The 27,313-nt window shown below is 38.6% G+C and overlaps 1 protein-coding gene across 2 annotated transcripts in view; it reads right to left on the bottom strand.

Annotated features, from left to right (window-relative positions):
- The window catches only part of LOC111850859 (neuronal-specific septin-3-like), a 34,273-nt gene extending 7,244 nt beyond the window's left edge, over positions 1 to 27,029 (bottom strand). Inside the window, exons 1-5 of one of the 2 annotated variants that reach the window (XM_023825179.2) lie at positions 26,790 to 27,029; positions 15,383 to 15,589; positions 5,591 to 5,719; positions 495 to 576; positions 222 to 359 (exon numbers count right to left, since the gene is read on the bottom strand). In XM_023825179.2, coding sequence (XP_023680947.1) covers positions 222 to 359; positions 495 to 576; positions 5,591 to 5,719; positions 15,383 to 15,557 — 524 coding nt within the window. In that variant the 5' untranslated portion in view covers positions 15,558 to 15,589; positions 26,790 to 27,029. Of the gene's footprint in view, positions 1 to 221; positions 360 to 494; positions 577 to 5,590; positions 5,720 to 15,382; positions 15,590 to 22,451; positions 22,633 to 26,789 lie in introns of those variants that run through there. The other variant, XM_023825178.2, reaches the window with a different exon arrangement.
- Between the last annotated feature and the right edge of the window lie 284 nt (positions 27,030 to 27,313).

Here is a 27,313-nt window from a genome sequence, read left to right on the forward strand (position 1 = left end):
CCCCAGAGAAGAATATCTTTCCTTAAATTTCAAGGTCTTAAACCGTTAGACCAACATGCTGGGATATAAATGAATATATGAAGCAGATAAGCCAGGGTCAAAAAAAGACTCCGGGACCATAGACATTCATGATACGGTTTGGGCATGTGGTCACGTGGTGGCAGAAGAAGCTGCTCCTGAACTCATGCCAAAGAAACATGTGCACAGGACTAAGAGAGTACCAGTGGCCAGTGGGCGGCAGGAAGTAAACGCAGCAGTGGACCCGGGTGTCTGGGATTCTCCTCTTCCTGTTGATGCTAAGCTCTTCCCTCAGGAACTTCTCATACTGCTCATTGATGTACTTCACTATAGGCTCCCAGCTGAGATGAAATTGAGGACATATATGGGATCATTTCCTGTCTAGCGAGGAATTACACATATATTGCAACAGAAGAGCATTCACACCTCCTACAGTCAGTTAAGCATTTCATCATTTTCAGATGCCCCCCACTCACCAGTTGTCATTGTCAATCTGATCTCCAAAACCTGGGGTGTCAATCACAGTCAGCTTCATCTTCACCCCTTTCTCTTCAATCACTTGTGAGAAAATAGCAAAAAAGAGTTGAGTGAAGGTAGAGATATTTTGTAATTAACAGACCACTAGATGGCAATCTCACTATGCTGGAGTTTCGATGTGTTCCCTTAGTCCAGGCTAACCATGTCCCTGGATAGGTGGCTATAGAAAAGGGATGGATGGATCTATATATTGGATGAGCTCTATTTAGAGTTTAAGATAAAGTTCATACTTTGTTCGGCCAGTGGCAACAAGCATGCAAAGGCCAATTTGTATTCAAATTTCTGCTCTGAGAAATGAGTGTGTTCTGCAAATATATTGAAAGTGACTCCTGGTAAATTTGCCCTTTAAGCGGCTCACAAATCACTTGAATTAAGAGCAAATTCAAAACAGAGGAAGCCAGAATTGTGCAGAGGCTCACATCCCCTTGTTACAATTTCATATCAACTTCTCTAAGTCGATATCTTTTCTTCATGATCCATGCTCCGGATGACCCTCAGCCGTCTTAGAAGTAAATTAACTGCCAGAGAGTTGACTGTGGCAATTGTAAATATGTCGCATGTAAAATTCTGTGAGAAATATTCTCCTGCCCGATGCAAAACCAACTTGCATAATCTATCCTTAAACAGAAGAAAAGATTTGTGTGTAATTAAAATGTTTACCCTACATGAAAAAATATTTTGGTTCCTGAAAGTTTGGACCAATGGTCAGAGGCGTCAGAGTGACAAGGAGACCCTGGCGGATTCTGGGGGCCCACCACTCTACAGGGGCCCCAAAATATAATTTCAGGGACCTGGTTAGCTTTATTTAGCGAAAAGGCTCAATGTGACATTTTGTCAGGGTCCCCCAAATGTCTAGCTACAGCCTACTAATAGTTGGAAGTCTTCCTGCCCTTTTGAAATTGAATTTGATGGTAGATCAGGAGTGAAAACAGTTATCATTTATCCTGGCTGTATGGGAAGGAGCTGCATACTGTATTTGTGCCAGAATCCAGGGCTACTTTGTATTGAGGTTTAAAAAATAAAGCTCTTGTCTTGTCTTCGTGTATCATACCAGTGGCTTTCCTTCTGTTTCAGTGGAAAGTTGATCACTTCTGCTTTCTTAAGTTTTAGAAGTAGTGTTTTTCAGTCCTTGAAAAATGAAATGATAACAGTCAGTCGAAAGGTGTAGGCTGAGATGGGGTACATGTGGAACATAAAATTCACGTCAAGGTTGTTTATCTAAAGAGGTCAAGACCATGTCAAATGAAATCTGCCCAGAGGAAGAGAAAATCGGAAGAGATCTCAAAACGGTTTCATTTATATCTGAGGCAACTATGAAATCTTTGTGTAACCAAAAAGAGGCTGTGGCTTACTTCTCCTAGCTCTCTTTTTTTCCCTCAAGCAAACAGGCACACAAATCACATATCAGCCTACCATTAAGTTTCAAAAAAGATCTCATCAAGCTCCAAAATAGTACTCAGATGCTCGCAACTTTTGAGTCTCATTCTGATCTGCCACAGAGAAATCAGAGAACTGTCTTTATGAAACCAGTCTATTCTCATCCCAGCCAGATTCAAACACCTGCATGAATTTGGCATCCATATGACCAGAAATAATAGAATTACTTCTGTTTGCTTGTGCTGGTTTGTACAGCAAAAATAAACATTTATGCTATACTGCTTTAAATATTTCAATTTCTGCTACTTCAACTACTGCTTGTGACGTACAGCCCAGCCCTGCTTGTTTGCTCCCGAGCGTTTTCCTTTCCTGAATCGTGTTAATCGTACCTTATGTTCCTGCCCTCTTATTAACCAGCCAAAGCTGCCTTGTATTTGCTCCTCTGTTAGGCCTTGTTCACACGGACGTCTGTACCAGGTGTTTTTCTGGCGTTCCTGGCGCCAGGTGAGCGCCGACTGAACGCTGACCGTTTTTCTGCTCATTGGAGCAAATCAAAGCGTCCACACGGGCATTCAGCACCGGTGTTTGGCCAGCTACGCGTTCAGGTGGCGTCAAATAAACGCTGCATGCAATGTTTTCTTGGCGTCAAAATCCAGACGAACGCGAGGAAAACGACGCTATTGCGTTTACATGGCGTTCGGTTGGCGTTCTGGAGGACCGAATGTGTCCCATGATTCTGTACGGCAACTGCGAGAAAGCACATTTTACGGACATTGATCCAATGTCCGACATTGATCCAGCCCAGCTCGTGCAAGATGTTTGTTCCTCTCCTGCCTACGGCGCCGTATCATGAGGATTTTTAAAACAATAATGTCGAACGTAAGTTTTAATAAGAACATAAGAACTATACAAACGAGAGGAGGCCATTCGGCCCATCGAGCTCGCTTGGGGAGAACTTAACTAATAGCTCAGAGTTGTTAAAATCTTATCTAGCTCTGATTTAAAGGAACCCAAGGATTCAGCTTGCACTGTTATCAGGAAGACTATTCCATACTCTGACTACACGCTGTGTAAAGAAGTGCTTCCTTAAATCCAGTTTGAAATGTTCTCCCGCTAATTTCCACCTATGGAGTTCTTATATTTGAACTAAAAGAATAGGGATCCATGTTATCAATGCAGAACTATAAAACAAGATGATACCCTGACGTCTGCGCCTTTGTCCCCGCACGGCACAACAATATTATTATAATTAAACGTATTAATGGTTTATTATTAATATTAAAATAATGAATAAGAAATGTTTATTTTAAAATGTATTTTATTATATAATAATAATTAGTGGTACCTCAGAACTAGAATTTAATCTGTTCAGAACTCCGGATCGAATTCGAGTTGTGATTGAATTTTCCCCATAAGAAATAATGGAAAACCAATTAATTGGTTCCCGGCCCCAAAAAATTACACCTAAATATGTATTTCTAGCATTTAAACACAAAATGAACTGGATAAAACAAGAAGAGCATATACTGTATTAAACACATCTAAGCACATTTATCAAAACAGCAATTTGTAAAGTAAGAAAATAAATGTATCCAAACAATGTGTAAAGTTAAAAAAAAAACAATGTGTCCTGCCCCGGTCATCCGCTCCTTCCGTGTGCCACGCCCCCTCGTTAACCCCGTGTGGAATCCCCGTGTGATCAGCTGTTACTGGTTGTTGTCATTAGTCCTCTGTATTTCGTCCGTGTTTCCCACATGTAAACACTCTGGACAGAGTAATTACTACCCCCACAGGTAAACACATTAAACTACAGATTGGGCATCAGGCTGGTGTTAAACAGCGTCAAGCGAACACCAGTGAAACACCAGTCGAACGCAACTACATAACGCAGGAAAAACACATGGCGTTCATTTCGAACATCCGTGTGGAGGAGGCCTTAGTCATGTTTAGTAGCGTGTCTTAGGCCTGTGCTTCTTGATCAGTCATTGTTCTCTGTCTGTGTGAGTTGCTTTGCCTGTTTTCCCCTGTTAGGGGTGGTACTTGCTCCCAGTCTGCATTTGGGTCATCCTTTCCCTCCACATTGTGATACTGCTTTAATTACTATATGTACTGCTGCAACAAAATTTGTAGTACAAGTTTATCCTTTTGTAGTTTGTCAATTTTCTCTTTATCCTCAAATTCAAAGCCATGTTTGGCCATAATTGCTGAAGTGCTTGGACCCTGTGTATCATGTACAGTTTTGTGGGGACAGCAAGGTGGCACAGTGGTTATTGTGGTTGCCTCACACCTCTAGAGATCAGGGTTTGAGTGTCTGCCGCAGTTTTCTGTGTGTGGATCTTTTGGCTTCAATATCTCTCACTTATGTCAGAATGGCTGTTGTCTATGCTGGACTACCTCCAACTCCCCATTCCCCACCCCTGTTGCAAGTCACGAGTCTGTTCTTAGGTGTGGTGACCATGTGCTTATGTTGCTGAGGTGTTTTTTTCTGTTCCTACATTATACTCCCTATTGGAGTACAGTATGGGGGCTGTTTTTTTTATTCGCCTCGCGTTTCCTAATGTAATTCTGTTTCTCTGTTTTTCTATATCCCCTGTCTACCTGACCTGTCTAACCCCTGTAATGTTTGTATGTGTATGGTCAGGTAGATTGGGACAAATTTCATTTCACTGCATGTTGTACCTGTACATCTGTGCATGTGACAAATAAAGCAACCTTGAACCTTATGTCAAGATATCTTGTTAGCCTCAAGTATGACTCCTGTCCTCTGGTTCACCTCTACCTACTTTATTTCCTCTAGTGAATTTTAAGAGAAACATATTCGCCAAAATAGAAACTAAAATGAGGCTGAAATAAGGATCACAATTGTGTCTTTCCGAGCTGTAGAATGGCAAGCTTTGAGCAGTTTAAATTTCCTCCGGGCATGCTCATGGATTTCCATGTCAAACACCCATATTTTGAGCAATAAGGAGAGAAAAAACACCTTGGTACCAAAATAGTTTTAGCTGATGGCTTTTCATGTGTTAATATAAATATTGTTATGATAATATGTTAAAATCAGCTGCCATAAATGATAAACATCCCTCACAACCTGCCAAAACTCAGCCAAAAGTGAGGCAGAGAGGAGGTGTTTGTGTCTGTAAGCCTGTGTAAGTGAAGGGCAGTCGGGCTGTGAACATCGCTCAGCAGTTGTTGCTTTTCATCCTGCAGATTGAAATGCGAACTCTCAGCATCGGTGTTGGGCGCCTTTATGCTGCATTTACCTGTAACACCAGCCCTAACTGCAGTGACACAAATCCTTCATCCAGAGACAGTTATTGACACAAAAGGGGCTTTTTGTCATCCTTTCTTTGTTCAAACCTTTTATTGAATTAAAAATAAATTAATAATCTTCTACAAATTTCATTTGTAGTAGTGGAAAACCACAGGCTTTTTAATTTGTAGTTCTATTTAGTTCTTTCTGCATGTAAGATTTTTAAAAAAATATTATTAAAAGTATATATGAAGCTTGCTATTTACCAAGCTCATACTTAGCTATCTCACGACATAATATAAAAGGCTTATGTGAATCTAAATGCAACTTGCTTAGAGGTACTACCCCAAATATAACATATTTGTGACAAACTAATATGTGTTTATACCAAAAACCAGTAGGACTTACCATGGCTGACAGACTGCAAATGGACCGTCTTCTGGATTTTTTCCTCATAATTTGGGGTGCAGGACTTTCGACTGACTTTGGATTTGAACAATGTGTTCATAAGGGTTGACTTTCCAAGACCACTCTGACCTAGAAGAGGAAATCATGAGACAGAGAAGGTATATAATCAAAGCTGCTTTTCAAATACCTGAGAATACCTCATTCAATATTAAGGTTCTTTCAACACTGTCATCTTTTACAGATCCTCTAGGTACAGATTGTGTAGTGCAGACATCTGATTTAGCAAGCATGCTTGGTAAACAAATGAAGTAGATATATTCACCTGGCAACTGACAATCACACAAACAGAAGACCAGCAAAGGCAAGCAGATACAGGGCCAGAGTTGCGCAGGCAAGTGATCTGACAAATCGGTACGTAAAAATAGTCTCTATGAACATTCTTCAGTTTCTTATGAATATATGGAAAAATCTGAGGCATTAAACAATGATTCCTAAATCATCCAAAACTATTTTCCCATCTGTAACTTTATCAAGTTATTCCAGCCCATATGTTAAGGTATAAAACAGAGGTTTGTTATTGGTGTAAATTATCAGAAGAGGTAAAACATCACATACACAATGTACTGAAAAGCACAATGAAGTTCTGCTACACAGAACTGTTAAAAAGAACCTTTACCAACTATGCAAACAGCATACAACTGGCAAATTTTCGAGCCACTCCTCATGAACTGTTCATACACACACACACACACACACACACACACACGCACATGTCGAGTAAACATATCTTTATGGGGACCTCTCATTCATTTCTATGGGAAAAATGCTAATGCTAACTATGATAACCTTAACCCCTACCCAGCCCTAACCATAACCATAAGTAACCAAGCAAAATACAAGGAAACTGGTCCCCATAAGGGAAAAAAAACTCATGTTGTGGGGACATTGTGTCCCCATAAGGTAAGGTATACCCGCTGACACACACACACACACACACATTGCACAGTACTGACAGAAAATCTTGGGATGCTTGCTTGTAAAAATATTGCAAATTTATTGGTTTTATATCAAAAATCATCACTTAATTTGTTTGCAAAAATTTCAAGTACTAATATACTGAAACCAAAATTATAGTTCTAAAAGAGTTGTTCTGAGTTAAAAAGTTTATTGACAAGCATCACTGGGTGCTTTGTAATTAGTAGCACCTTTGAAATGATAAAAAAGCACCAAACATTTATGTTTAGAATCCCTTGGGGAGCCAATGACCACAATAGCAATTAATAATAAAATGGCAAGAACATAACTGTTAGCCAAAAATATGGAGACACTTAATGTTAAGGAAATGTCTGTGTGGAGGATATGTGCTGATACGTTAAACACTGCTTGTCAATGGACTTTTGTTATGAAACCAATAAATTGGCAACATTATTATCGAATTAAGCAAGTGTCACAAGACTATCTTGGAGCACTGTACTGCATATCATCCCCGCATTGTACATTTTAAATATAAGAAAATCATTGCTTTGTAGACATTCACTGGTTACAGTGTTATTCTTTACGTAATTGATGAATCTAATAAACTATTGTTCATTCATTCAGTTCTTCACGATAATCCATCCATCCATCCATCTTCTACCCACTTATCCCCAGGGTCTAGGGCCACTTCTTCATGATGATACATGTGAAATTTATTGTGAGGTTCTTTTTTTTCCCGAATCAATGAAATTTTAATAAGTTTTTGTCCAAGTATAATTGCAATGGTCACATTGAATTTATCAAACAATTTGTCGCTACGGGCAACCCAGTCCCCAGTTCACTTTAATTGTATTTTCATGGATTTATTATAAAGGGCTTTTGCACATTAAAAAAAAATGATGAAGAACCTCCTTGGCAGAACTAAACCGGAGCGAATCACCGGCAGAGTTATTCTGTTTTGACTGTACATATGTATTTCTGTGCATGCAATGTGTTTCTATTTAAAGTGTTAAAGCGGTAGAGTGGGAACAGTAATTTTAATTCATTTTGATTCAGTAACTCATACACTGATTTGATTCAGTAATGCTTACACTGAAAGGAACTGAATAAAGCAGAAACCACTAGAGAGGCTCTCTTTATGTCACAGCTATAAATGGGTAACTATTCACAGCTGATCATATGACCAACAGCAGATTTGCACATGTAATTTCAGCTGAAGAAAGCAATTTTTCAGTCAGTATCACTGCAAATCACTGTTCTATTAAGTTTTCACAAATATGACATTAAGGGGAGAAGCTTTAGGAGGACAGACCTAGAAAGGCACTGAATAATTCAATCAACAGATGCCTTGTTTTAGTATTTGCACTTTTAATCTCATAAAAGATTATTTTATGATTTGAGTATTAAGATTCAGATAAAGATGCTGTTATTAATTTCAGAACATAGGTCACAATAGGATGGAGTGTATACACACATACATACATACACACATACATACATACACACATACATACATACATACATACATACATACACACACATATACATACATACACACATACATACATACATACATACACACATACATACATACATACATACATACATACATATATAAGTGCATTCATGTACATTGCTACTTAAAAGATTTAACTGTGCTCTACTATTAAAGTAGTAATTTTAATTCTGGAGATAATTCCTTAAATTTTAAAATGAATCACCAACATGGCAAATAGTTTGCCATGCAAAAGAACATTCATGGGGTTCACTTCCTATGTTTATGACAAACGTAGTACACATACAATTTAATTAGCACTATCATAGCATTTAAAAGGCATTTTGCTTCAGGTAAGAAAACCACGAGGTCAATCAGTAGAGTTAGCAGGTGCCAGGATGCCATGTGTCACGCTGGAGAGTATGATCACTAGCCTCTGCCACAGTATTCTCCACTCATGAAACCATACAAAACCACAGTGTAGACAGCAGGTGCCAATAACGCTGAAGAGATGATGTTCTTGCATTTCAAGATTGCATTTCAGGCTATTGCTGTTCTAAATCAGGAAAACATTCCCATGTGACACTATTAAAGCTAGTTCGATTTCCTCTTTGAATCACCCACCCCACATTAAAGCAGAAATAAAAGGAGAAAAGCCAAGCAAGAGAAAAGTAACAGACTGTAATTAATGTTCTTCAGCTTAATGAATCTAGTCCATTGATGAAAATGAAAGCATCAGATGGATATGATGTAAACCTCCTGGTCTTGATTGTTTCCTGTGCTTCAGTTATATTAGGACCACACAAACATCAATTCAAATGGGACTCTTAAATTTTAATGAATTTTACACAAAAATCTTTTCAGGCTGAGTACCAGCCTTTTGATTTTGATAAATGAAACAAAAATGTGTTTTCGTTTTTGAGAGGCGCATTATTATAATTTATAATAATAAAACTCACCATATTCAGCATTATAACATATACAATTGGCAATTCAATAACGGCTAATTACTCGACATATTAGCAGCTAGCTGGTGGCTGATTTTAGCCTGGTACTGGGTGTCCGAGTGTCAGTACGGTTCTGCCTGAGGAATGGTCTTCTTTGGATGGCTGTCAAACCAACAACAGCATTGCTAAGCAACAGATGGCATGTACAGTATGAGGAGAAGGATACCAATGAGAAAGAGAACGTCAGCACCACTGATAGATATTACTGTGCTACTATTACAATCAAACATCACATATTTCAGTCAGGTTATTTTAAGCAAATTTCTCTAAAAGCAATCATTATTTCGATTAAACCTGAAACCTTAACCCAGATAAGCTGACAGGAAATAAATATATGTATGGATGTATGTATGTACTTGCTATGAGATTCCTGTGACTGCTTAGTTTTGTTTCTGCATCCTCTGTTAGTCTGAAAATGAGCAAAAAGTCACCGTGATGAAAGACATAGAAAACAGGTTTAATGATTAAAAGATTCAAAGATAGGATTCTGCAGTTGTGGTCTCAGTGGTGATTAGGGGTCACTAGTTGACTAATAGATTTACCAGTTTTGGTCGTGGAGGACTAGCTGCTGGAAATATAGTTTCAGAAAGCGTTACCACATTTACAATAGATAAAAAAAATTTGCCTTTCTTTTTGGTTTTGGGGAATTATAATATTTTTATTTAGTGGCTATTTAAAAACATTCACACACGGTCAGGCTGCGGCCGCGCGCACTTTACAATGCACCATGGCAATGCACCATCATGCCTTGATTTCTGGTCAGTGTTTTTTATTTTGACTTATTTTACTTACTATACTGCTGCCAAAACTTCACATTCTGGCTAGACTCTGCTAGAGGTACGACGTGTGTAAGAAGCAGCCATGCATGACTTGATATTTTGATGCATTTTCACGGGGACATTAGTAACAAATGATTTTAAAGCAATACAAAATATAACCTGATCGATAAATTATTTTTAAATGATATATACAATACCCATATCATTTAAAAATAATTTATTGATCACCTTATATTTTGTATTGCTTTAAAATGGTAGCACAATATGCTGACAAATTAACATATTGCATCTTTAAATGCAAATCATAAATATATATGATAACTAATAAACTACTATATGGAGCAGCTTATTCAGGACTCCCCACCCTGACTCTAACCCCAGAACAAAAGTTTAACTGTCACTCACAGCCAATTAAAAATGAAACATCCACTGGCCAGTACTATAGTACCACTAGCACTTGCCATACAGAGCAGAATCAGAATACTCTTTAGGTTTAAGACATTATGTAATCAATGATGTAATCAATGATGTAAAAATGATGTAATTGCAAACCCCGAACTGATTACATTGAGATATCTCTGTAAACCAGTTCAAACTTGGTCTCTTCATATTTTCAAAATCTCTTGCATGGATCTTTTCCCTGCACAATTCTGCCAGATCCTCCATTGATTACCTGATTGCCAGAAGCCCCTGTGCTCCCGGAAATCAACCTTCAGCATCCTGTAATCCCACTGTGCTGAGGCTGCAGTAACATTTTCGTTCCACTACTTTGACTCTCACTGCCCATCCTGTATGAGGAGCTTGTTTTATCAAGAAATCTTCCCTCTTTTGCCGAGCGCCCCCATACAACAGTTTGCAAAGTCTGACATAATAACACGTGGAGGATTACGCTTCATTAAGAATGGAGTGATTCACGAATAACAGCATTCTGATTCATTTCCTGTATCGGTTACAGCTGAACCACTATCTCCATATTCCACAGAAATTCCTCCGGGGCAGAGTGAACTTTCATTCAAATCCAGCAACGAGGAAACCTGGGACTGTCAGATCACCACTGAAGTTCCAACATCTGCTTTAGATGTACGTCCATATGTAACCGAAAACTGAAAACAATACATGGTGACTTCAAGTGCTTCTCAACACTAATCTTCAGACCTCATTTCAGCAGTCTAACAGTATAATATATAGATCTCCTATATATGAAGGAAAAGCATTCACATGTAGGCAGCGTGTTCCCATACAAAATTCTTTTAATGCCATTGCTTGCTGATGACAGTCAAGCAGAAACTAGGAGGGCCTCGTTTTCCTCACTGCTTTTCATTACGTGAAACATTGAAAAGCCACACACAGTGCAAGAAGGAAAAATCCACTGGAATTATTCTGAAGACAGAACATGGACAACAGAGTCACATTAGACAGCCCCCAGAAGCATGCAACAAGATGCACATTAAAGTGTGGATTTCTGAAGGACTCTGATTTCGATTCCTCTAAAGCAGTCAAACATCCTAAACAAGTGTCAAAAAGCTTTTCCGTGGACTGGCTAGTCGTGGCTACTCTTAAACACCACAGGTACAACTTCAGCTCGGAGAAATGCATATATGTTTTTTTTCCCCCTCATAAATGCAGTTCCTCATGAATGCAGAAATTAACATCTCAATGAACCGTAGTGCTTACATTAATAACTTTGTTTTATAAGAGGAGGCAATATTTTATAGTTTCCATACTGAAAGCTGAAATGCTCTAGACAGCAGTAGTTCTTCTTAAACAAGCTTCAATCTAAAAGTGAAACAGTTGAACCATTCCTTAGCAGCATTCCTGTTCGCACAGCACACACTCTCAGAGGTTTTTGGATTCTGATCATAGATGTTTGCAGCGATACTGAAAATGTCATAATATCTGTTACTTCTATGCAAAGATTATGTAATAGAGGAGTGACTCATAACCTATAGTCATCACTTTTCAAATGTACAATTCAAATGGCATATTTACACATAAATGTACGTGTAAAAAGTCAAAATGGTAAATTAATTACATTTTTTTCCCCCTCAAATCATTCTCTAGGTGACACACAGCTGTGTCTTTTCCCCAAAGTTGATAAGGTATCCATCTAGTGTAAATGAATAATGAAAGCATTACTAAGGCTGGTGATTTTGCAAAATATAGTAGTTGAACTGAAGTCCAGGAGTAAATAATCATTTAAAAAAAAATAATAATAATCCATGTCTCATCCAATCCCTTATCCAGTATGTGATCACAGGGAATACTAATACTAATACTAATACTAATACTAATACTAATACTAATAATGACATTAATAATAATGAATGCTCACATCCTGCCCCACATATTCCAGCCTTCTGTCCTGTGTTGCCAGGTAAGATCCAGGCTCCTCTGCGACTGGCTGGGATGGATGGACTTATCATTATGACTGTCGATATATGGTCACTTGTAAGGCGATATGGCATAAAGGTGAAGTTTGGCTGCTCTTTATTCACACAAGGGTGTGACTTCAGAGAATACTCTGCCTGCATGGAAAAAATGGACGTGACACACATGCTGCAGCTAGTATGAAGAACCTGGCAGATTGTCTTCACGAAGTTTAGTCATCGGCCGACATTTTACCATCTTAAATAATTCAAGTTTTCCATTAGGCAAGCGGCACATCAATTGTACAAATGTTTGCTCATATTCATCTAGCAACATGACATAAGACTTCACTGCACTGGGAAAAAAAATCCTGTTAATGTATCTGACAGCTACATCTGCTTTTCCTCCCACATGTTGCATTACTAAGCACTAGTATTTTTGAATTTGTCATACTTCACATTTCATGAATACATTCCAACACTCTTATTTGTTGCAGCCCTCTGATGTTTTAAAACAAGAACTGGGTCACATGTCAGCACATCGCACAAGACTTCCTCGTGCCATCCCTGCTGGGCTCATGAACCTCAGCGTTTCTGCAGTTTGAAGCTGTTTAAAGCAGGCATTTTGCACTGCAGAAAAATATTATATACTAGATGTTTCCAGAACATAAAGCCACATAATTCATATCTGAAAATGTAAAACCCAAGCAGGATGCATTAACTGCCCCCTACAGTCGCAGGTTACTAGGGCCTGTGTCTGCATAAAAACATGCTACAGTGACATACAAGTTACAAAGTGCATATTGATGCAGGTTTTTCTGTTCTTAGATTTGACATCTACTGTATCCTGCGGAAGCAGAAGCCCAGCTTGGGGCTTTACAATGAGGCCTTAACTATCAGGATAGCATCATTGATAAAATCACATTATAACGCAAGATGATGCCAAAGTTAGAAAGAGAGCAAAGCCTCCATTATGTCACAGCATAGCAGGATAAAGAAAACCTAAAGAGGAAAGCTATGATTAATATTATTGAATTCCATATTGCAGGAAAGGGTCTTAATGTAGCTCATAAAATGCATGGAAACACCAGTTCCGCCATAATCAATAAGCCAATAAAGTCCATGAGAGGCCAGAAAATAGATCAAAACCTAACCAGCATGTACAAAGATACTACAGTAGCAGGGGCATAGGAACCTGGGTGCCCCCCATATTTAATTTGGCTTCATTCATCCACCCAAAAAACAGACCGTTATATTACAATTATGAAGCTGTGTCCCCCTGCCAATCCCAAATTCTCCCCTATGCTGCTGTACATTTGCATCAATTAATGCAAGTAATAAAGATACAGATTTCATTTACAATTTTCACTATGTTTTAGTAAACACTTTGGCAACCCGAACTTGCAATTAAAGAAACATGTAAGAATTCTGGTAGATTTCATGGTCTCCAGGAAGCATCAAGCATTGTGAACTTGTTTCAGAACAGCAACAATGAGCCTATGCGATGCAGCTCAAATTGAAAGTAACGATACAAACAAAACTGCAGTCCTCTGTCCTCCGTGTGGAAGCAGATGGTGGCCTAGACAAGCCAACTGCAGCTTAAAATATGTGTGTGTAGGGAGGGACTGATTAGTCATGCTGGAAAAGCTAGAGATTCAAAAACAGCCAGATGTCCTGCAGCCTTTTCTGTTACTTATTCAAAGTCCCTTTCTGATATCCAGGCCACACTTCTCTTCTTTTCCAGAAACCATTCATCGATGCATTGATAACACACTATCAACACTACAAAAGGGTTTTCTGTGTGAACGTGTACATTAGGAATGCACTGTCACCCTTGTGTACAGCATTTAACCAGTTTACAATAGTATAGGTACTTTAACACCAGTATGCACTGCATTTACAGTGTGACACTTGCTCAATATATTATCTACACTTGGCCAAGGATACCAGGTCTGATCAACTGGTATGCAAATGACTTCTTTTGCTCTGACATCCTTTAGTGTCACTGACAAAATCCACAAAAGCACTGCCCTTTCATACGCTTCTTGTAATATCACCACTCTAAGAAAAGCTTAAAAAAAATCCACTGGAATTTCTCATCTTGCCTCCACTCATCTATCTAGGGAACATTTCACAATCCTGGGGGTTTCCCTGTGGATAGTCACATCCGTAGTTACGGTTTCTATTCACCATTCCCTGTATAGCAGAGAAAAACTGGCAGTAAAAATCCAGTGACTGTGTTTGGCTTTATTTATACAAGTGTTTTGTTTTATGCCTGCACATCTATCAATCTATCAATCTATCGATCTATCTTAAAACTAGTAGGGTAGCTGCATGCAATGCTCTCCTATGCCATTCATTTATAAAAAGAATTCAGTGTTAAATCCAAATCAAACACACAAATAAATGATATGTATACATACATGAGGCAAACTGAAAGGGGAAAGAAACTTTGGCCTGTTCAGGAACACTGTGTGACATGCATTACAGAAATATCTGCTTTTTTTAATTGAAACTCAAGACTAAACATTCCTAAGTTCCCCTTATTTGCAGTAATAACAAAACTAGGAAAAAAGTACTACAAAAAAATTAAGCCGACATACCATCAGAAAAATACAACACCGCTGAGTATCAGACAGCTGTTAGGCCAGTAAAAAGTGCAAAAGTGAAACAACCAAATTAATGAAAACAACTAAAATCCCTAAAAGCCACAATTATTGACATAAATCTTAAAATGAGTTGGGGAAAAAAATCACATTTCTTAACCTTCCTGTTGATTTAAAGTAAATTCAATCTGGTTAAACATGTAATCCCTGTTTAAATTTATTTTTTTTCAGTAAAAGGTTCAATAAACAGCCAAACCGATGTTGAAAAAATGCAAACAATACATCACCCCCACATCTGTTTTCAAGCTTTAAAATGTACTGATTGCGGTTATGATTAGTTCCACTTTATTTAACTACATTAGTTTCAGTATTTTTCATACTGTATATTAAATACTATATAACTACTTCATAGACATTCCACCCATTTGCAAAGAAATGTCTTAACATTTTTATAATAATATATAATGAGTGATTGAGAACTTGAATTGTAACTATTCATTCATATTTGCACACCTTGAAATAGCTATAAAATCAACATTAGCATCCTTTTCAAACAGGGCTTACCTACAACCATAATGTTGAACTCGAAGCCAGTCTTCATCGCCTTGCGTCTCATCTGGTCTAGCACTGCTTCAATCCCCACGTAGTTCAGGGTTGCATGGTCCTGGGTGTGGTCCTCTGGGCCAGAATCGTTGGTGCAGGGCACCTGTTCCGTTGGATCTGTGTCATTCTCCTCCATCTGGACCTGTGTCTTCAATCTCTGGGGTATGTCTGAGGGGGAAGGAGGCAGGATTGAGGATGACACTCAGATAGTGTAAGCAGCTCAGGTAACGGTGGGTTAAAGGAATGATTGGCAGGGGTTTCAGGTCTGCAGAATGGAGAGCTAAATGTAAATTAGTTTTTTACAACATCAATTACAGAAATTTAAATACAGAAAATATGTTCTTTGAAAACATCATCTGGGCTTTCTCTGATGATTATAGGTCAAAATATGATGAAGTGAACTTGTTTTAAAACTGATCACTTCTCAGACAGGTCTCCCCCTCAAAGACGATGCCCTTGTTGACTTGGAAGAGGTGGAATATAATATCTACTTCCTCTAATGTGTGTGCATTATCATCACCACCTGTTCTTTTCTCTCTGGGAGTTAAAGATTGCATCTATTTGATGTACAGAGGTGGATATTTCAGGTCCAAAAAGTAAAAATCCAGACCATGATTTTGGTTTCCAACCAGCTGAGTATAATGAGTCACAGTCGCTGAGTACTGGAGTGGTTGGTTGAATAAAAATTATGGTCTAGATTTTTACTTTTTGGATCTGAAATTTCCACCTCTGTTGCTGAGAATATTTCCAGTTTCACCCAGAAGTGACAGTGGATGTTGCCGCAGAGTGATGATAAGAGGAAGGAGCTCAGCCGACCCAGTAGAACCAGGCTAATAAGTGTTCTTTGGGCTTTCTTGCCATAGACAGTTAAAAAATGAATCTACATTAGGGCCAGAATCCAACAGTTTGCAGATTTACCTGTTCAAAAACACCCACTAAACCTGGTAATTAGCTGATTAAGATGTGTTTGAGCAGGGAAATCTATGAAATGTCTAGGGCCAGAAATGGGGAACACTAATCAATATCCTAGTGTCACACCCTCATTGACCACACCCTCAGTTTCACTCACACTTAATTGCCAGAAATCCCTCTCATATAGATTAGTAAATTCCTGGTTGTGTGTGACTGTGCTATACTATTGGCTAGGATACTTAAACCCTTGGAACTCTCACCTTACTGCAAAGTCCAGTCTCTCCCTCTTGAGTTACAGCCTGAGCGTTGGTTTTGACTTTGGATTCTCTTGTTTATGACCCTTTGCTTGTAATTTCGTTTTGCAGCTATGAACTTTCCCAAACACCCAGTTAGCAGATCTGTCTACGGATGAATCTCACCATAGAATGCAGCCTCTCCCCCACAACGGCACCCCATCCCCCCCGTTGAAGGTCAAGTTAATTTTATTTTCTATATAGCGCCAGATCACAACAGAAGACATTTAAGGTTACCTTTCCTATAGAACAGGTCTATGCATCATCCTTTTATTAAACAAACTAAATAGCCTTAAGTTATTTATCTTATTTACACAACAGCTTGTCATTTTCATCTCTACATGGTTGTGTGTTTACAATTCTCCTCTGCTCTCTGTATCTCGCATGGCGGAGTTCCGCTCCGATGCGTGTGCACAGACACGTGCGCGCACACACAGGTGAGCACACTCCCACCAGCGGACAGAGAGTGCACGTCGGAATATATGTCACATCAACCACATGAAAAGCAGGCAAAAATGAACAGGGTAATAAATATGTTTCACAATGGGATTTTCTGCTTTAAACTATCACCATTTTAAGCTATCAAGTATCACTTTTAAAGCCTAACAGTTACTGTATTTGCAGGTCAAGACAAACATCCGCAATAGGCTGCAAGGAGACCATCTTGAGGCCTGCGTGCCAATCTCAATAAATGAGCCAGATGTTTCTGACTTCTAAACTGGGAGCAAGTACTGTACCACATTTTCATTCACATCTACTCAAGAAGTTCACTTGTTGTGGTAGAATCATTCTGCCTGTTATAGCCTTAGTCAACTCAACTGACTTAATCAGCTCAGCTCATAAAACTACAAGTGAAACCTTGAATGTCCTGTGGCCTGTACTACGAAGCGGGGTTACTGGCTTATCGGGGTAACTTGTCGGATTTAAGGTAGAACCGTTTAAATGGACCTCATATTCGTTCATTTACATTTTGCCCAGACTACCTTAAATCTGACAAGTTACCCCGTTAAGCCAGTAACCCCGCTTCGTAGTACAGGCCACTGGTCACCCATTTTCCATCGCCCATGATAGTGAAAGCCAAAAGTAGTAAACCAATAGGAACTGGCTATATAACTCAGATCACCAGTCCCATCACCCTGAAGGTCAGTTTCCTGCACACTGAACCCATTTGGATAAAAGTCACGTAGCGTCTGCTAGTTTTGGGGTTTTATTAGGTCATCCTTGGTGATTTATCACAAACCGGGTTTCTCATGCTCAAGGAAGGACACGACTGCATAGGAAGAGTCTGACCCCACACATGTGATCAGCCAGTGTGGAGAGTATATTGTTTTCTGGTTCTTATTGTTACCTCTGAATACCAAGACCCGGTTGATGTATTCAATAAGAAGAAGGCCACTTGTCAATCACTGCTTTGACCCTAGGATTGCACAGTCAACCATCTATCAGAAACCACTCCCCACAATACTGAATCTGCCTATAATCAATCTCAGAGCCTAAGTCGATAGAACAGTGCCTCTGGAAGCTTTGGGACAGGAATTTATCTGGCCATCTGATTTTCTCATAGCAGCCAGCTTCTTCTTCATTGAGAAGGAGGATGGAGGTCTTCAACGTGCATCGATTACTGTGGTTCAAATGAAATCACGGTGAAGGATATCATCAGGATACGTAATGGAGATGAATAGAAGACAGTATTCGATTGGATACTATAAAAATGTTGCAATGCCCCATGGTTTGGTTAATGCGCTTTTCTGTTTTGCATACGTTTTTCTGGCCTTCATCAATTATCTTTATGAGTACCCTTAAAAATGTGTTTGCATATACAGACGCTCCTCTACTTACGAATGAGATATGTTCCGAACAGCCCATAACTTGAAATGTTCATAAGTCATTGTTCAACATCATTTTAAGGCTATACACAAGTACAAAGAACTAGGATGCTGGGAGTACACACGCTACGCTGCTGCGCGGCGGGAGTAGCGGCCAGAAGTCATACAAGGCGGAACTGCCGCGCAGAAAAAAAAATAATTATGATGCGGACAGGAAACGGGAGCCCAACGAACACAATTTGGACTTACAGTCCTCGTTCACAGTCCTTACACTCTTCGTTCGTATGTCTGAAAGTTTGTAAGGAGAGGAATGTCTGTATTACCAGTGGTCACCAACTGGTGGACTGCCTACTGGAAAGAAGATGTATTGTTCAACCATCAGATTATTAAAGTTATGTAAAGCACAATCACCTTGTATTGGAGAAATTCCAACAAGCTAACACAAGGCTAACAAGTTAAGGCTAATTGGCTTTTGAGGAGTGGAGGAACTGGGACTTGAAGTACTAAGCATCACACTTAAATGTATATTTTCCCTTTAACAAGACAGACACATCACCAGCAATTAATTTGTACAGATTGAAAAGCAGGTCTGGAATGTTTTCTAAATGACTCTAGTCAGTTAAAATTCAAAATTGAACATAGTGTTTCAAAGCAGACACCAAAACTGCACAAGCAGATGTTTGTTTACAACAATAGGACAATTTATAAAGGCTATAAACCCCGTAGCAAAATTCAAGGTGCCGTCCAGGAAAGTCACAGCAGGTTTCTGACCCTGCGTGTTCCTTGCCATGCTGTTGAGTATGTGGTTTGCCGATTCATTTTCATCTTTATAGGTGCGGAATGTTCTTCAGCAGTCAGTTTGCAATGAAAAGGAGACTTAGTGCACATGATAGTCCCTTCGAGAGAATGAAAGTGTGCTTGCCCGTGGTCAGAAAAGCAATTATATCAATTACAATTACATCATTCAAATGGTAAACCAGGGGAGATAATTGTGGCTGCTCTAAGGAATCACATTTCATTTTAATTCATTCTTTGGAGATACGGTAAATGTTTAGTAATGTTATTAATAAATGAGATGATCCTTCAGATACAGAATATAGCAGTGACTGTGAGCTATTATGTTTCTCAAGACAAATTATCAACAATCTTGAAAAAACATTTTGGAGAAAATTACAATAAACATTGCCAAATATTTAGGACAGAGACTGAGTTATTCACATTTACTTAAACACCACAGTGCACTGCACAGATGTGCTTTTATCATGGACATTTAATTCCAGAAATTAGATACAATGGTACTATTCTGATTTCAATATATTATTGTAATGCAGATAGACCCTATAGGCAAGGATCTTGTAACTACAGATTGCTCCCAAAGCCTTGTAAACCAGACCAAAGTATGACACAATCCAGCAGTATAAGCTGAGAAGATGAAATGAAAATCCCTCGGAGAGATGAGCTGACGTTAAAGAGGTCAACCAAGGAGCTACCTTCCTTTGACCCGCCTAGGAATGCCACTCTCTGTGGTGATAAACACCACATTTGATAAGTTCTGCTTCAGGCTGCATGGAACAAGACGAGAGAATGGCAGGAAGCTAACTCATTATTCAGGGTGAGGGACACACAGGCCAGGTAACATCTAACAGATGTTATTAGACAATTGGAATGTATTAAAGAAAAGCAGAGCATGCATGTCACTCTAGATGAGGTCAGTATGTTTGATGGACCTCTCTATGTTCGGTACATCTCACTGCACTACAGTGTCTCATAGGGACTCAGGCACCAAAACTATTTTCTCTCAGTCAATATTGAATATCATTTGCTAGGCTTAACTCTTGGGACACTTTTTAGCTAACTAGCCCTGTTTCTCCTCGGGCAATTGCCCTCAGCCAAAAAGATCAAAGGATCACATTAACGGTAGATGACCTGCTATTAGTATGGTGGTAGACTTGAATAAAAGCAGACTGATTCACAGAATAATGGTGGTAAAATACAACATACATATACACAGAACACCACTAATTGACTCATAACTCCTGAGCACAGCCAATAGAACCACACAATTTAAATGAACCCAAATGTGTTGCATATTAGCTTGCAGTTAAAGAGTTTTACTGGGGGGTTTGCTGTTTACTTATTTACTTTGCAACCTGGCATTCAGTGAAGTCTGACTGGACCAAAAATAGAAAACAACTAAATAATCTGACTAAATAAAACATAGATGCACCAAAATATCAAGCAAATTGCAGTTCAGTAATTAAGATAATGATCAAAAAACCAACGTCTCAGGAAGGAAGGGGGCCTGAATCCACTGTAAGGTGATAATACTGTACCTAGAAAGTTGCAAATAAAGGTCTCACTCACTGATTATAAGGGTATGAGCATTTTGTGTCTGGACATATAATTCCAAAATTATTTTCCAACAGACAGTTATAAAACTACATAAAAACTGACACCCCCGCAGAGTAACAGGAATTTAGGAAGTTGTTTTACGAACCTAATCTATCTCTGCATTGTTGGCGAAACGAAACAGGAACAACATTTTTCAAGATAACTGTGCTTTTTTTCCCTCCTTCCTGGGAGACAGTTTTAGTCTTTTTGTTTCTGGTCTTTTCTGTGAGACCCGGCTCCTACAGACCAGCGGGGGTGAGAAGGAGCAAGGGGAGGGGAAAGTAAAGGGAGGTTAGAGAAGGGGGCACGGTTCACCAGGAAGAGAGGGGGGGAGGGGCTGTACATATCCAGAGGAAGGATGGGCAATTCCGAAAAACAAGCTGTTAAGGGGCAGAGAAAAGGGACAGGAGAGAGAGTGAAAATGGACTGACAGAAATGAAGTGGCAGATTATAATATTAGGGTGGAAATGCTCATAGTGGCTGAAATTTTTGACATTTTGAAAATGAAAATGCAATTATCAGGATAAAATCTTTCCTTCGGTATTTGTCTGTTTTTAATTTTAATTTATCGAAAAAACATTTCATTACAACATTCAGTGAAATATTTTTAAATGTTTATCAGTAGGCCATGGCAGCAGGACATCGTCTGAGTCTATCACAGCAGGCCAGCATCATCATCATCATCATCATCATCATCATACCATTATTTGTAGCCATATAACGTTCGCAGGTATTCTGTCAGACACATTATTCATTACAGGACATATTATTCAAATTCATTATATATATATATATATATATATATATATATATATATATATATATATATATATATATATATATACACACACACACACACACACACACACACACACACACACAAACAAATCTTATATTTGCTGAGCAATATCTATAATCTCCACAATACACTCTTGTTTAAATCATATAATGAACTTTAACTACTTAAAGTTCCAGGGTGCATTGAAAAAACATTTCTTTCTGTAAAATAATTCCCTTTTTTCATCTTGCAGTTAGTTAAAGTAATGTAAAATGTGGAAACAGATTCCACAATTCCCTGAAGATATTACTGAACAAATAAATTATGCATGATTTAGGTGTACACCAGATTTTGACCTAACTTTCACTTGTATGGTTTCCACTTTTCAATTTTTCATTCTGGCAATGCACCATGAGCCTAACTGTACTGCAGTGGTTAATCTCATGAGCTGGAGAAATAGAGGCATGGTTTACTTTTATTCCAAAATAATGATTGCAGAAAAATATTTTGCAATCTGATAATGGAGATTTCTTAATGCACAATTTTCAATCAGAGAAACATTTGTGGATACAATAATCTTACATTCGGTCACGCTGTAGAACCCAGTTACTTTGGGATACTGATTAAAAAGATTAAATCTACCTCTAAACACTGAACTTGCAAGAAAGATGAAAAATCAGTAATACTTAATAAATACTGATACATATGGAACCCTCTTCAGATGAGTCTCCCCCAGTTTGCCTGCAGTTGCTGCAGTAATGGAGCATTTCTCACCAGCCCTCTGGCGCTTAGGGCCAGTCCTCATCCAAACCCACTGAACAGATTCCTACCTTCTCTCATTAACAAAACCCTCCGCCTGACTTCTGCTCAGCAGTAATTCAGCAGTTCCTCCACCACGTTACGAAGCAGGCCACTGCTTCTTCCGCTCTCCCTGCAGCTTTACTCCTGCAAAACGTTTCAGCGTAGGACAGGAGGGCTGCGACCGGAGTATCTCTTTAAGACTCTCCCTCACCCCGCTCGCTCTCCCCCTCTTCCTCTCTCCCTCCCAAGTGTGGCAGAGAGGGGTCCAGCAACTCAAGCTGTTCTCGGCCATTCACATGCAGATTAGCGAGAGGCTCGCACTAATCTAACAGACGGCAGAAGCCCAGGCACAATCCATTTCCCTCCTGCTCCCCTCCTGCTTTTCCTTTTCTCCAGCTCTCCATGCTTGCTCATGAACAAGTGTTGCTGCTGACAGTTCATCGAAAGCGAATCAAGTGACTTACAGACTGAAAATGTAACAATTAGTAAAGAGTGGGGAATACTTTTAACTTTTGATAAGTTCTTTGTAGTGAATAAACGCTATGTAACTCTTATACATAATATAGCATATTGTTGTTATTATTATAGATAATTATTCCTATTCCTTATTGATGATGTTGCTGCTATTGCTTAAGACACAATACCAAAAAATCTTGATTAAATTTTATTCAAATTAACAGCAAGAAAAAAATCCTGCCAGCTATCTCCTCCTTCAGTGCTTCCTGCCAGGAAAACAAAACATCATATCACACAGTAAAATGAATGAATATCCACTGTTTACAACTTTTTTCAATCACTTAATGCTTTTAATGCAACAGATGAGTTGATGGTCTAATTGTTTTTTGTTTCCTGCTACCTGGGATAATCATGACTGCTGTTTCCCCAATTTATGCTTGGTTAACAAGTTAAGCATCGGCTGTATGGTATACGTGTGGTTGTGGGCGTGTTTGCCTTCAGCCACAGAGATTAGTTCATGAGATATTAGTTTCCTTGTTTGTAAGGTCACTGTTTCTTGTTTGATTTTAATCATTTTGACTTACTGTAGTCCTTCTGACTAAGCACTTAACTGTGTTTAATCTCCATTTGTTTTGTTATTCTGTACTTAAGCATGTAATAACATTTAAACAAATTACAGTAGAGTATATGTGATTTTTTAAAAGTACCCAATAAATTATTGTGTTAACTGAAAAATGTAACATCGAGCTTAGCCATCAAAAAAAAAACACTCAGATACAGAAACCTGTTTAGTTTAATATATTTAACGTAATCTATTACACTCTCTTATTTACTTCTTTGATCATTTTTTAAAGTTCAAATGTTAAGTTAATTCAAAACAAATGAACTAACAGCAAACATAAAAAATGTATCTCTACTTATTAACGTGGAAAGTTCTGTCCCAATGTTATAATCGTAGCATTGTCTGCTCGACTTTAATAGTGGGGTTCGGGGTTTTGTGGTTTCAGATAGTTGTGTCAGTGGCGTGGCTCCGACATTCATTTTCCGTCCTTCTGAAAAGCAGTTGCAGACTGTGTGCATTCCCATCCCACATAGTCGCTGCCCCCCCCCCCAGCTCACAATCTGCTGACAATCCATTGTCAGCTGTAAATGGCCTAATTTCCTAAGGACAATACAATCTAGCCACTTTCATAATCTATGTGGATCATTTCTTCTATAATCGTTCTTTAACTCTTCTCCGATATTTTTTCTTTGCTTTTTAAATGCTCCTTGAAATGATCCACAATGACATGAAATGTTTTGCATATCTTCATGCTAGTTTTCATACATATACATACTGCAGTCCTCCAAAAAATCAGTATTCAACAGCTCATCACCTATCTGTATTATGGCTCAGAGCACTATGCACTGAATCCCTGTTCCAGAATTGAGATATAAAACAGGAACTTTATAGATGTTATTTGAAAATAAACAGTTGCCTTCACCATTGCGGCTTTTGCCCCTGAAGACAATTCCCAAGGCATCACCGCAGAGTTTTGACTCTGCTTTTCCAGGTCACCGATAATTTACTACAGATTGAAACTTTTTGCTTTTACTTCTATGCTATACCTAAAAGGGGCTCCACTTTTCTCCAAAGTTATTCTACTCAACACTGAGGAGAAAACAGTGTGAGAAAAGAGAGACAGAACACAGGAAGGAGGACATTAACACCTGTGCATGAACCAGTTTAGTATATAAGAAGTCACTGGGAGCAGGAAAAAGGACTGATTGGTGTAAGTGGAAACCAAAGCTTCCCAACTAATTCTGGAATTCAAGACTCTAGACTCCGTTTGACTTAGAGAATTTATTATTAATGAATCAACAATTTTTTTGTGGAGACTGTTGTTGGTCATTGGAAGTTCTGAAATTACATAAATCAGTTATATACTTAAGCAAAAAAATCTGTACCTGCAAGGATATTTCAGACATCTGAAAGGAACAGATTGGCACATGACAAAACACAGATCATTGCTGTATTGACATTTATGTTTACCTCATATTCACTGAACTCTTACACTATATTGTATCCAGAATGATGTGATTGGTTAGTGAGAAAAAGTCACGTAGAACAACTTGTTTAAATACACATGTAAAACATAAAAAGGAGTGTATTGAGGGACCTAATCATATGTAGGACTCACAAACATTGCCATCTGAGATTCTCCTACAGGACACTACTCCAATCCAATGTCATATTATGTAGTACCAGTTTTAACTGAATACTAACCCCATACATATACACCACACACCTTTTTTGAGCTATGTTGCACATCTGTAGTATTCTTTTCTTTCTTTTCTGTATAACTTTCTGTTCATTATTACATATTTATTATACTGTTTAATTCTTTTATTGCTATTACGATTTTTATTATAGTGGAGTTAACCGCCTTTAATTTCACTGCAGGTCTGACGGTATCCTTGACAAAAATCCTGGATGCCTTTGACAAAAATCCTTGATTCTTTGAATGTCACCCTGTACTGCATATCCATAGAAGATGGATGGATATATGCAATTACACAAGAGTGCGGCCAATAGTGCCAGACTTAGAGGATTCCTCCAAAGATATCAGCCAAATGTGCAGCTCCATTCATATTACTCACACATAAAATGGCTGATCAATATACATAAATTATGCTTATAAATCAAAGTTTACAAATCTGATTGTTCACACTGTCGACCTTCACCCCCTACACAAATGTTGTACCAAAATAACTTTGTTTAAATTCAAATTACAATACTTTAAATTTAAATTGAAAGTTTATTTGATAACAATGATGCCCTTTACCAAAATAGCTTTGTTTTATATTTTGCGCTATTATTAGAACACCATTGACAAGAAATATAGCAATTTAAAAAAAACCCCAAAAAACAGTATTTCCATGTACTGGGATTAAGGGGTGTTCTAATGCTCTTTAGGGTCTGCAGTACCACAGAGGACAGTGAGGCTAACCTCTCCTTAAAATGATAAAGGGAATGACACAGTGGTTGTACTTGTTACATTCCGATGGTTGTCTAGGTAACTTCGCAGGGGAAGCTGAAAGTTTCATGTTACCTCAGAGATAAGAGTCAATGCTGAGAAGAGCAACCTACAGTATCTGTAGACATGGCTACTTCCCAGCAGCCGAGGGGTCTGTTCAATCAGAACATCTTCATTAAAATACTATCACTAGCAGTCATGTGAGCCCAAAGCAGTCAACCTCTGGGTCATTAACCCTGTCATTTTCTAGGTCTTCCTGTATAACTTCTCTTAGCAGGAATCCAATGAAGAATGAAACAAATGCTAATTGCAATAGACAAAAACAACATTAAAACTAACAAAACTGGTTATAAAACCAGAATGTGTGCAAAAGTGTAGTAGCTGTGGACTGGTGTATAGATGGTAAATTACAGGGTGCAAAAATTTAAGAGTGAAAATCACTCATTGCAAATATCTTGCTCCCGGCAGGTCACATTCATTTATTCTTTCTACAAATTGTGTCACCTGTACATAAAAAACTCCTTCCAGCTAATATTCCTTATTGCAGACTTGTGATTTAGCCCATGCAGCATCTAAGTTATTTATTTGAAGTTTCGTACACTCTGCACCCTGAGAAGCATTAAAAATAAAGCATTCATTTTCCGGAATAAAAGCAAATTAGTATATGCATCAACCTTAGTAGAATTCAACAAGTCTAATTTTTACATAATGATGGTTTTCAAACTTTTGTAATTGGTGACTGTGAAATGAAAGGTCTTGTAGGGGAACTTGTCAAGCAATAACAGAAGTTGCACCTGAGAAATGACTATTTCGGATGGAAAAAAATGTTCTCTAAATAGCACAGCTCCATCTGGCAGCTTACACAGTCAGCTATTTAGATAATATAGAACTTACCTAATATTGTGACAGAAGCAACAAGACCTGTCCAACTCTAGCTGTCTTTGATTTCAACCTAGAAGGACGTCCAACTTTTCCAACTGCTGCACCACGCAATAATTAAGTGTTTCCCTCTAACTACCAAAGAACAGAAAAGAAAGCAGAACAGATAGCGATGCAACTGCAATGTGAGAAAGGGAAAGCCAGTGCAAGAAACAAGGAACCATTTGCGGGGCTGTTTGCACAACGAGGAAGCGAGGGCTAATACTCGGGACACTCGCACAATACAAATTAACCCCCACACACTCATTCAGACAGCTGCTCCGCCCTTCCCACTCCTTCTATGGCACTGACAAGCTCCAGACCTATGATCCGTACAGTTAAAGGAACCACAGAGAATAAACACATCTGTGCTATGGAAGGTCTAAGTCACAGATGCCTCGGATTCTCTGACCATGCGAGCAGCTGGACACTGAGACAGTTAATTTGGGATGGAGAATATCTGCAGGAACTAAAAACAAGCCCCTTCCATGCTGTCAGAA

Source organism: Paramormyrops kingsleyae, chromosome 5 (assembly GCF_048594095.1).
Source record: "Paramormyrops kingsleyae isolate MSU_618 chromosome 5, PKINGS_0.4, whole genome shotgun sequence".
NCBI lineage: Eukaryota > Metazoa > Chordata > Actinopteri > Osteoglossiformes > Mormyridae > Paramormyrops > Paramormyrops kingsleyae.